Here is a 12,179-nt window from a genome sequence, read left to right on the forward strand (position 1 = left end):
AACGGCCGCCATTTTCTCGCCGCGGTGCGGGAAGCGCCATTGGCCCGTTCAATTCCGCGGCCGGCCAATCAGAGAGGCGGAGCCCGGCGGGGATTTCAAACGGCGCAGCCGCTCCCAGCCCGTCCTGCCATGGCGGCGCGGCTCCCTCCGCAGCTCCCCACCAGCCGCCGGTCCGAGCCGGAGTACCGAGGTAAGGCTGCTGCCGGGGGCCGGGCTGGGCCGGGTTTCCTGCCGCTCTGCGTGCCCTCAGCGTTGGGTGAGGGGGGAACTCAGGGAGAAGCGCAGGGGTTGCCGCTGCCCGTCAGCAGTTCGTTGCGCTTTGTGCGTTTCTGTTTTTCTTTGTGTTGATTTTAGGGTGTTCAATTAAGTGCGTGATCCTAATAGAGGATTAATGTTCAGGGCTCAAAGGCAACATTCAAGCGATTTCTACTTCCTCAGCTTCAGTAAGGTAGCAGTGTCTGCGTGTTGAGGGAGCAAGGCGGTGGGACTTCAGCCTAGAGAAAAGAGCTCGAGGTAATCTGAGAGAGGCCTGCCAGTATCTGAAGGGAACAGACTCTTTAGCGGGCCTCCTGTGACAGGGCAAGGGGAAATGGTTTCAAAGTAAAGGAGAGATTCGGGTTGGGTATAAGGAAGAGGGTGTTGTGCGTGTGTGTGTGTGATTACAATAAAGGGGGTTAGGCACTGGCACAGGTTGCCCAGAGAAGTGGTGGATGCCTGTCTGCAGAGACATTTGAAGCCGAGCTGGACCAGGCTCTGAGCAACCTGATCTAGCTGCAGATGTCCTTGTTTATTGCTGGGAACTTGTACTATATAACCTTGGAAGTGTCCCTTCCAACTCAAACATTTCTATGATGGTACAGGGTGGGGGATGAGCTGCTGGAGAGGAGCTCTGCAGAGAGGGACCTGGGTGTGCTGGTGGATGACAGGTTGGCCATGAGCCAGCAGTGTGCCCTTGTGGCCAACAGGGCCAATGGCATCCTGGGGTGCATTAAAAAGAGCGTGGCCAGCAGGTCGAGGGAGGTGATCCTCCCCCTCTACTCTGCCCTGGTAAGACCTCATCTGGAGTACTGTGTCCAATTCTGGACTCCCCAGTACAAAACAGACAGGGATCTCTTGGAAAGAGCCCAGTGGAGGGCCACAAAGATGGTGAAGGGCCTGGAGCATCTCTCCTATGAAGAAAGGCTGAGTGAACTGGGTCTGTTTAGCCTTGAGAAAAGAAGACTGAGAGGGGACCTGATCCAGGTCTATAAATATCTGAGGTGTGGGGGGCAGAGTGGTGAGGACGGACTCTTTTCGGCAGTGTGTGGAGACAGGACAAGGGGGAACAGCCAGAAACTGCAGCATAGAAACATGCAGCTGCCAGAAACATGCAGCTGTCTCCCACAGCATTCTCCTGCAGAAGCTGGCAGCCCGAGGCTTGGATGGATACACTCTTGGCTGGGTAAGGAGCTGGCTGGAGGGCCGGGCACAGAGAGTGGTGGTGAATGGAGTCAAATCCAGCTGGCGACCGGTCGTGAGTGGTGTTCCCCAGGGGTGGGTGCTGGGGCCTGTCCTCTTCAATATCTTTATTGATGACCTCGATGAGGGCATCGAGTGCACCCTCAGTAAATTCGCAGATGACACCAAATTGGCTGGAAGTGTGGATCTGCCTGGGGGTAGCGAGGCCCTACAGAGGGATCTGGACAGGCTGCAGAGCTGGGCTGAAGCCAATAGGATGAGTTTCAACAAGGCCAAATGCCGGGTCCTGCACTTCGGCCACAACAACCCCAGGCGACGCTACAGGCTTGGGGCGGTGTGGCTGGAGGACTGCGTAGAGGAAATGGACCTGGGAGTATTGATTGATGCTCGGCTGAACATGAGCCAGCTGTGTGCCCAGGTGGCCAAGAAGGCCAATGGCATCCTGGCTGGCATCAGAAACAGTGTTGCAAGCAGGAGCAGGGAGGTGATTGTTCCCCTGTATTCAGCACCAGTGAGGCCGCACCTCAAGTACTGTGTCCAGTTTTGGGTCCCTCACTGCAAGAAAGACATTGAGGCCCTGGAACGTGTTCAAAGGAGGGCAACAAAGCTGGTGAGGGGTCTGGAACACAGGCCATATGAGGAGAGGCTGAAGGAGCTGGGAATGTTCAGCCTGGAGAAGAGGAGGCTCAGGGGCGACCTCATTGCTCTCTATAACTGCCTGAAGGGAGGCTGCAGTGAGCTGGGGGTCGGCCTCTTCTCTCGTGTCATTAGTGATAGGACCAGGGGGAATGGCTTCAAGCTACGGCAGGGGAGATTCAGGCTGGACATGAGGAAGTATTACTTTTCAGAAAGGGTGGTCAGGCACTGGAATGGACTGCCCAGGGAGGTGGTGGAGCCACCGACCCTGGGGGTGTTCAAGGAAAGACTGGATGTTGTGTTGAGGGACATGGTTTAGTAGAAGCTATTGGGAATAGGTGAACGGTTGGACTGGGTGATCTTTTAGGTCTTTTCCAACCTTGGTGATTCTATGATTCTATAGGAAGTTCCGTGCGAATGTGCACAAGAACTTCTGTACAGTGAGGTGACGGAGCACTGGAACAGGCTGCCCAGGGGGGTTGTGGATTCTCCTTCTCTGGAGATGTTCAAGACCTGCCTGGACACCTACTTGTGTGACCTGCTGTAGGGAACCTGCTTTGGCAGGGGGTTGGACTCGATGATCTCTGGAGGACCCTTCCAACCCCTGCAGTTCTGTGATTCTGTGATGACTTGAGGCACAGTGACAGCTTGTGAAATGCAAAGCGAGGGTGATGGCTAAGACAAAATTTGAGAGATGAAGGAATAGGCATGAAGAGGTTCAGGAGAGGACTCATGCCTGCTTTGGAAAGGAGATGTTTGTTATTTCTGTGAGTTTCTTACACTGGTGAATGAATCTGTCTCTTTCGGAGAGAGGATTTCACAGCTTAAGACCTCAGAACCACGTTGCACTGTTATTATCACTCCCATTTTTGGTCTGACATTTGTGCAGAATCCTAGATGACAACATAAGAGAAGCAAATGACTTTACAGGTGGGTGATTGGTTGGTTTCACACTTGTTTTTTCTGTTAGTGGCTATCACAAGTGAAAAGTGGACTTGCTAAGCCAGCAACAGGTATGTTAATGGCATCTACAGAGAAGCATTCAGAAAAGACGAAGCAGGGCCTAATATCTTCCCATTCTTCCCACTGGTTTGGTTTAGGCTTCTTTTAGCTTAGTAGTCAGTGCAGAAAAACAGTCATTTTGTATAGTTATAAAGTTATATTGACCTGCCCCTTGCAGCTAGGCTTCTTCAGTGAATGAGATGTTTGTGAGCATTAAAGAATTGTCTGATCAATGATGTCTGTACATCAGTGTCTTGTTGCTTTCCTATTTATACTTCTTTCATAAGAGGCAAAATATGGCATTGCTAGTTTAACTGAAAATGTAACAATGTAATGTATTTTTTTAAACCCCTTAGAACAGAGAAGACAAAAAGTTGAAGAATACCTATCAAGAAAAAAGACCTTTTCTGGCATGCCCATTCACGAAAATGAGACATCAGTCAGGTATTATTATTTTCTGCTATTCGTATTCCTTGTGGAAATGGATGGTTAGAAAGATGTAAGTGGCCATTCTTGGCAGAATCACAGTCAAAAGATAACTGTGCAACTAGTAGTGACCATGTGGGTTTTTGTACATCCTTTTATTGACAGCAACTATTAAAAGTTTGTGTTAAATAAATGCAACTGCTTTATAGATGTAATTTACGTGTGTTGCCCATTCCACTGGAGACTGAGACAAGGGAGGGTACTTTAATTGCAAAACTCTCATATCAGGTGCCACTGTTTGCCTCTACAGCCCTCCTTTTGCAAATACTTTTTTCCCTTCTTTTTGCTCAGGTTATGTTACACATGTTGACAGTACAGTTGATGTAATCTCATTATGTTTTGTAGTTATCAATTTAATACTTTCAGTTAAGAGCAACTATATTATAACAGAAATTAAACTGTGATGGACAGAAGATAAACAGAACTTACTGTGGATGCCTACCACTGATCACTAATGCTTCTTGTTATTTACTTCATTTTAAATGCTTTTCCTGCTATTGTCTGAAGTTTGGATATTCATTATGAAGGACCTGGCAATAAGCAAGAATGGCTTCTTTAGAGATAACAGTGTTGTAAAGGAGTTCAGAAGATGCTAGCTGTAATCCTAGTTTGTTTTGGATTTGCCATTTTAATGTTTTTGCAATTAGGAAATTTCAGCATGGCATTTATTCTTATCTAAATGGAAAGCCTGGTTTAGCACTTTGTGTACTTGAAGTGGCATGCTCCCTATTTCTGTTTGCTGTTGAACAGTGTTTTGATGGTACAAATCTAGATGAACAGTGAGTGACCTTTGAATATAAAATGCACATGAATTGCAAGAATAAATATAATCCATCAAATACCTGTTCTATGTACCAAGAAAAGGCATGTGCTTTCATGTTGTAGAAAGCTGTCTTTTTTGGGAGAGAGGGATTGGAGGAAGTGGCTACTTTAACTGTACTAGTGGCCTTATTGTAGTGCTTGATCTACTTTACTTTTCCTTGCTTTCTGCTTCTTTGGCTATTCCTCCCTCAAGTGCAGTGTATAGGACACTTGACCTTTTGTATCAGGTGCAACATATCCTTAAGCATAAGAATGATATCTGAAGTGAATGTGGTCAGTTAACTTTTCTTCCCTGCCTCAGCCAGCTTCCTGTGATGTGGGAGATGTCTTGCAGTCTGTGCCATGACCAGTGCTTGCTTAACCGTTTCTCTTTCCTGGAGGCAGAGTTCATGCTGAGCAGAATTGCTTCAGTTTGAGTTCAACTTGTAGATTGCTGCCTGAATTGTATTCTTGTGTTGTTTAAGATAATCTTTAATTTTTCTTAATACAGTAGCAGAACTAGGAAAGCAGCTGGCAATAAACTACAAGATAAAACAAAGCTGTCAGCATCTCCAAAGCCAGAAATGGTAAGTCTTCAATAGTCAAATGCTCTTTCTGTGGCTATCGTGTTCTGCTCACTGAAGTCAAGTACCTGAAATGTAACTTCCACAACATGAGAATTTTGCAGGTGCAGAGGCATATCTAGTTAGGATTTCATTCAGTGATTGGTTAATGTATGGTTTTCTTTCAGTCTTCAGGAATGCTATGTAAAATCTTGTGAAGTTCTGTCAGAATAGAGAAATCATCTAGTGTGCTTGTTTGTTTTTTATGTTAAACTAACCAACAACTGACTATTGGAATGCTGGTAGGCTTAATGTAATCCGAAGAGAATACTGAATACCCAGGAACTAGTCTCATTCTTATAACCTCTGAGCTGGGATTATACTAAGAATGTAAAGACAAGAGTTTCAGGGAGTAGTAGGGAGAATGCCTTATAAAACAAGGTCTATTTTTTTTTTATCCATAACTCGTTAATAACAAAAGTTCTTTCTATCTGGATAGCAGATAGAATCGTTCTCATGGCCCTATTTAATAAGACTTTTCTCACTACCTGCATTCACTGGGCTATGCATGGTGAAGGAGAATTTGTGCTGCTATTAAGTGATATGCTATTCAAATTGTGAATTTGCTTTTGACTGCATGCAGCCTAAAGCAAGTTTGTACTGTAGAAATCTTCTTGGAAGGCACTTGGAAAGCTGTCAGTGGCTTTTAAAATAATTTTCTTTCTGCAGGGGGAGTCTAGCCCTTTTTACTCCCCAAGGCAAAATTTAAACAATCATTTGATTCCCAGATATGAGTTCTGGAATAATAGTTGAAAAATATTCTACTTGATGTGTGTATGTATGCTACTTCTGTACATGCTATCACCTTTAAATTGGCATTTACTGTTAATTGATTCCTTTAAATATGCAAAAGCCTCTAGGGAACTTAAATAGCCTGCAACATGAATGCACATCTAACATCTTCATGGAAATTCCTCTGGTTTCAGGAAGATAAGGAGAATGCCAATGAGCTTTCATGGGACCAAGCAAGCAGAACTTCAGAAGACAATATTTTGAAATCTTCTACAATCACACTGGCATCGGAGACGAGCTATAATCCTGAAGATCACTCTTCAGTGAATAAAGTCACTGAAATAAAGTCTCAGCGTGTATTAATCAGCAAGTCCCTGCAAGTAAAAACCATGAAAGAGAAACAACTGCCAGCAGAAAAACAGAGTTCAAATGTCAGCCTCCCAAAGAAACCAGTGCTCGGTACGTATCGTGGCAGAGTCATCCAGTCCAAGATCAACTCCTTCCGAAAAGCACCAAAGAGTGAGGGGGAGAAGAGTTCTTTGTCAGATGAGAAGCTTCTTATTTCTGCCACCAAACCAACAGTGAAATCTTTGTCTGGAAGCAGCTGCAATGTAGTTCGGAAGACTGTGAAAGTCACAAATAATCCTAATTCTGTAAAACCTAATTGTGTCCCACCGTTACAGAGCAAACCACCTGTCAAACCTGCTACTTTCTTCCAGTCCAGCCTAAATAAACAGCCATCAACATCTGCGGTAGTGCCAAAAAAATTAACAGCCCAAAAGGTGATTGGGAAGAGGGGACCTCAGCAACTGAAGGCTGCTACTAAGAATTCTGACCATGGAACACTAAGAATGAAGAGATGTGAGGACCTGTGTGAAAATGGAAAACCAGAAGCTCCAGCAAAGCAATTTTCTGTTGTACCTGATGGCAAGACAGGACAGGATTATAAAGCTAACAGTATCAAGAAGTCTCTTTTTCTGAAAGAATCTGCAGAGGAGAGAAGGTAACTGAACGAGTCACTGTACTGTAGCTTGATCTTGTGAGGTGTTTGCGTTCTTTCTGTGGCTATCTTACTTGATCTAGTTCTTGCTGTAGGAGAACTGGGTTGTTTGAAATTGACTAAAACTGGGCTTAATAGTGAGAAACCAGGATTCTGACTAGTTGCAAAGCTGTTTGGGCTTGTGCCTGTGCACTTACAAATATAAATGCTGTTTGCACTCATTTTTTCAGGCTGAGTGATGTGAGAGTTTTAAGGACGTAACATTTACTCCTGTAAATGAACTGCATGGGAATGCTGGTGCTTTAAAAAAAAAAAAAAAAAGACATGTTTATGGACTGAAGCGAAGTACTTCTTAATGAAGTACTTTTCAACTTGGTGAATGCATCCTAGATGATGGGATGAAGATTCATGATTGGGAAGTTATTTAGTACTGGTAGTACTCCTTGTAAAAAGTCACACTGACAAAAAAAAAAAATTGCAGGTATTATGGCCAAGGAATTGAAATGGGTACAAAGACTGAATTATGCTTAAGCTTCATTTTTGAATTTTAGAAGCTGTGTGATAGGTTTGTCCTATGCTGCACTTGGTGCTCTTCTAGTTTTCTGCTCTATACTGGGTGATGGGGATTATAGAAGAGAGGTGGCTATGACTAATGAACACAAGTGTGTTTTTCTTTATCCTATTAAAAAGTCAAGGTCTTGAGCCTAACACATTTCCTGCTGTTGGAAAGGGAGAGATCAAAGACTTCTGACCTGGTAGATACCTAAAGTAGGTGGAGTGATGCAAGTGGCTCTGAGATTTTGGTGCAGATCTAATTGGCAACTGTATTCCTTTTAAGCTTAGAAGGAGAGCACTACGTGGATACTCTGTGAAGAGTTTGTCTTTGTAAGACTTACTGCAATTATTGTCAGTTGACTGTAAAATAAATCATGAAATCTGATTGACTAGAGCTAATAATGTTCTTCCATACAGAGTTCGCCTGGCTGAATGGAGGGCATCTAGAGGGAAAGTGATGAAGAGGCCGCCTACATCTGTGCTTCTGGGATCACAGCCTAAGAATGAAGAACTCTCTTCTACTGGTGGTTTCTTAGATTATGAATTAAATAGTGAAAAAGTCAACAAGACTCTTACAGAATGTCTGCAGTTAGCTGAGCAGGTACTCAGTCTCTTGCCTACAAATTCTACTCATAGAGCCCTGCAGCATGGGAGTATTGTGGATGTATCGGACCTATGAATCAGATGCAAGGGATTCATTGCTCCTCAAGTTAAGCACTATCATAGGATTTTGCTGACAGCTGAAGAAATTAGTTGTTGCACAACTTTACTAACTTGCACCACTAAACAGTATAATTAGACGATAATGGTAACTTCATAAAGTAGAAGAGCTGTGAAGTAACTAATCTAAAACACATTTGCAGAAACATGCCTGGATTTCTGGAAGTCTTTATGAAGTAATTCCACATCTGTATCTATGGGCTATGCAGTTTTCTATATAAAAGGAATAGCATAACTGGTTTTCATTGAGAAGAATAGGTGAATGAGAATTCTTCAGCTCATATTCATAGTTCAGTCTTGTAAATATTTGCTGTCTTCAACTTTCAGGGGCGCTTTTCAAAGCAACAACAACAAACTCTTGGTTCTTGGGTTAAAAGTAGCTGAAATATGGTGCTGCAGGATGTTCACTGCACTTGAACTTTTTTTTTTTTTTGCTTCAACTTTAGGGAAATCAAGGTAACAAAGCACGTGCCATGTTGGAAGAACTGACAGAGAGTATTCCTGGGGCTAAAAAGCTTGCAAAATATTGGATCTGCTGGATGCGTCTTGAACAGATGGGCCCTCCTGAAAAGCTTGTGGCTGGCTATGAGGAAGCTATTTTGGCAGGAGCAATGGTGAGCAACTTGTCTTGAAGTTTGAGACTAAAAGGCATGAAAGCAGGGTGTGTATTTAAAAAAAATAAAAAATAAAAAAAATGCAGCTACTTCTAATTTTAATACTTGTATGACAGAAAGGTCACCTGACTTGTCTGAGCACAAGAACTTGGATTTGGTTTGTAATTGCTGTAGATACCTTTCTGCTTTCAAAAATAAGGTTTAGACTCCTAGTACCATATGATGATCTGCAGAGAAGAAATAAAGTAGTAAAGCTAGTATCAGTAAAAACCCAAACAGAACTCAGTTTTACAGTCCTGATGGACTTGATTCCTTTGCTTTAATATCAGCAAGGTTTGAGGTAATCAAATATGGCTGTAGTGAGCTGGATACAGAAAGCGCAGGATTCATTTGTCTTCTGACTTTGTCTGAAAAGCATCAAATGATTAAGTATGCACTGTATGTTATGTACTGCTTTCCCTGTAACTTACACTAAATAAGATGGATTCAAATATGATTTTGGAATTGCTTTTCTAAAACAAAATCTGAAACCTTTTTTCTAGCCTCGAGATGAACTACGGCGCATGCTGATAGCATCTATCAGAAACACTGAAAACTTGGTTAAGTCTGAGGATGGTAAGTTTGAGTGTCTCACATTAGTTCAATGTCTGCCTTGACAAGCAGCACAAATTGCTTAAAAATATTTGTGCTTATATTAAATTATTTCATGGGAATTTGATTGGTACTTAATTTGAAAACAACCTTGTTTAAACAAATACTTCAATAATAAATCACTGGAGATGCTTTTGTGTTCAAACTACTTAAACTCTCTCAAGTTGATGTTGTCCAGCTTTTTTAGCCTGAGAATCCAATGTGTAGCAATTCTTTTCATTTAGTAAATCAGTTGCCTCTTTCACGTATGAGCTATTTCAATAGAAGATGCATATTGCTGGGTGAAAATACTCCAAGTTTTGAAGCAAAGTAGCTATAGAACAGCCCAATAAGTATTTGATCTCAGAAACTGTCTGAAATACTCTATTCAGAGTTGCTGCACCTGAGAAGGAAGGGAATGACTTCTCAGGATGTATTTAGCCTGAGTTTTCTTAAAGTGATAAAATGACTGGTAACTTAAGTTGTTGTGGCCCAGACTCAGTTTTGTAACTTTTTCTTTCTTGTGCAAAACTAAGATTTCAGAGATCCCTAAAAACTTCAACTTCTCTGTAACTGTAATTAATCACAGCTACACTTTCTTTCATTTTCATTTTTAGGGGGAGTTGTGATAGAAACTCATTTAACTGAGGTACTGGAAATCAGCAAAGAACTCAATTCATCTGTTGAGCAGGTTCACGAGACCTTCAAGGATCTTGATGTTGATGATCAGAAAGCAGAGAACAATGACAAGAAGGAAGAGACTGGCAATGAAGTGGTCAAAAAAGAAGAACCAGACCTAGTCTTTAAACCAGAAGAAGAGATCTTGCCAAAAAAGAATAAAAAGCACAAAAATAAAGAACGTGCAAAAAAGAAAAAGTGTGAAAGAAAAGAGCAGAGTGAAGACAGAGTAAAAGATACAGCTCAAACAGTTAACTCTCCTGAGAAGGATAATGACACAGATGGATTACAACTTATTAAAGAAGCTACCAACCCCTATTTGGAAAGGTAAGGTTACTTAAGGTAACTATTGAAAAGAAGCAGTGTCTGAGTCAAAAGTAATGTTTGTGCTGCTCTGAAGGAGAGAAGCATTGCATCTGAGAACATACAATTAAAAGTACTCAAGGCTTTTAGGATTGTTTTTCTTTGTTCAAAAAAGTCTTTTTAAAATAATTCCTTAATAATAACTACCTGTTTTGAAATGCCTCACTATACTAAAATGTCTTCGTGGCAGAGGAAGAACTGTAGCTTCAGAGCCCCTGTAGTTGTACCAGTTCTACAGTGAGCTAGGTCAAGGAAAATCAGGTATTTACAGTTGCTTACCCTTTCAAACATAGAATCATAGAATGGCCTGGGTTGAAAAGGGCCACAACGCTCATCCAGTTTCAACCCCCTGCTATGTGCAGGGTCACCAACCAGCAGACCAGGCTGCCCAGAGCCACATCCAGCCTGGCCTTGAATGCCTCCAGGGATGGGGCATCCACAGCCTCCTTGGGCAACCTGTTCCAGTGCGTCACCACTCAGTGAAAAACATGAGTGTGTTTGTATGTTAAATAAATAAAAAATACAGAGGGTATAAACAAGAAGCAACTGTCCTGTAATTGCATTTTGATACAAAAATTGTGGACGGTAATCCTGGGTCCTGGGATGAAGCAGAGAAGTTTTGTTTTTTATTCTTTTGCCCCAATGTTTCTTTTGTGACAACAGACTGGGGAAAGTTGTGCTCAGCTCTGCAATGTGCTGAGTTGGGCTCCTAGCAGTTGTCTGCTGTCCCTGCCAGTGAAAAGATAACCTCCTTCCTGATGGAAGGAGTGATGGAGGATTCTTCCTTTAGAAAATTTTCAGGATTTTTACAAGGCTAAAATCTTTCCTGAAAAAGAGGATGGATATCCAACTTTAACTGTATGGATGGGGAAGCCTGTTCACTGTTTTCTTCAAGCTATGGGAAGATAAAGTGGATAGGAGTAATTATAGTTCTGCTTCTGCTAGGTACTAGAGAGATAGCTTATCTGTCCTCTGAAGTAATTTGTTTCTTTTCCCAAGTGTGAAGATGCACTATGATGGAAACGATTCTGATGCTAAAGACCTGAAGATTATAACCCCTTTGAGGTACTCTCTACGAATTCGGGAGAGGATGTACAAGCTTTCAGATACTCCTAAAGATTCTCTTGTCTCTTCATCTGAACAGCTGCAGGAATTGGAATCGAAAGCAACTGCACTTCTCCATAAACAGAATGACAAACTGGAAGAAACAAGCGCTGAAGTAGAAGAGTGAAAAGTGGCATTAACACTACATGGAGGGGCACAGGAATTGGATTTTTAAGAAAGCTTGGGTGTCTTTTGTTGTTGTTTTAGCAGCCTTAGGAGAGGAGCTATCTAAACCTTGTGTGGTTAGCCTAGGATGAAATCTGGTTTTAATATGCTGTTTTTAAGCTTGTATCTTCCCGTGTTTTCAAACTCTTGTGGTAAATCCAAGGGAACTGTTTGGTTCTAAATGATATCAGTGTCTTCATGTTAAACCTGATTAATTCTATATACTTAAAGATTAGGCTTAACGCACTTCATGTAACAGCTCAGTGATTATATTGTTAATATTTACTCTTTCCTGTTACAATTCCCATGAGTTCATCAGAATTGTATATTCTAATTCTTTGCTTAAGGATCAAAAGTAACTTAGGAGTTCCAATAGGGAAATATCTGCTACAGAAACTAGCTAGTGTGGTATGCAACCAGTTTTAAACTGCAGTATCTGGTTTTTGTTTCTATTTTTTTTTTTTTTAAGGGGGTATTTCAACAAAACTGAGTACAATCCTTTTAGTTAGCTGACCATGAATAATCTCACTAACCTACCTTATGTCGGTTTCTGTTAGTCTGTAATATGGTAGGCTTATTAAACAAATCAGCTGACTTGTGTTTGTGTCTTAT

The 12,179-nt window shown here is 42.0% G+C and overlaps 1 protein-coding gene across 1 annotated transcript; it reads left to right on the forward strand.

The window, feature by feature from the left end:
- The first annotated feature begins 64 nt into the window (after nucleotides 1-64).
- On the forward strand, nucleotides 65-12,166 carry CKAP2 (cytoskeleton associated protein 2). The gene is made up of 9 exons (XM_052670846.1): nucleotides 65-190; nucleotides 3,453-3,540; nucleotides 4,895-4,970; nucleotides 5,933-6,741; nucleotides 7,711-7,894; nucleotides 8,460-8,627; nucleotides 9,170-9,242; nucleotides 9,875-10,262; nucleotides 11,298-12,166. Exons 1-9 carry the CDS (start codon nucleotides 130-132, stop codon nucleotides 11,527-11,529), a joined length of 2,079 nt encoding a protein of 692 aa, XP_052526806.1. The 5' UTR covers nucleotides 65-129; the 3' UTR covers nucleotides 11,530-12,166.
- Nucleotides 12,167-12,179: the final 13 nt, after the last annotated feature.

The sequence above is a fragment of the Tympanuchus pallidicinctus genome, unplaced genomic scaffold (genome assembly GCF_026119805.1).
Source record: "Tympanuchus pallidicinctus isolate F22 unplaced genomic scaffold, pur_lepc_1.0 scaffold11, whole genome shotgun sequence".
Taxonomy (NCBI): Eukaryota; Metazoa; Chordata; class Aves; order Galliformes; family Phasianidae; genus Tympanuchus; species Tympanuchus pallidicinctus.

Excerpts from the sequence above, each read along its gene's own strand:
- CKAP2 (XM_052670846.1), top strand. The coding sequence starts at position 130 with ATGGCGGCGCGGCTCCCTCCGCAGCTCCCCACCAGCCGCCGGTCCGAG. Across the intron at positions 4,971-5,932 it reads CATCTCCAAAGCCAGAAATG|GAAGATAAGGAGAATGCCAA; the intron begins GTAAGTCTTCAA and ends CTCTGGTTTCAG. Across the intron at positions 7,895-8,459 it reads GTCTGCAGTTAGCTGAGCAG|GGAAATCAAGGTAACAAAGC; the intron begins GTACTCAGTCTC and ends CTTCAACTTTAG.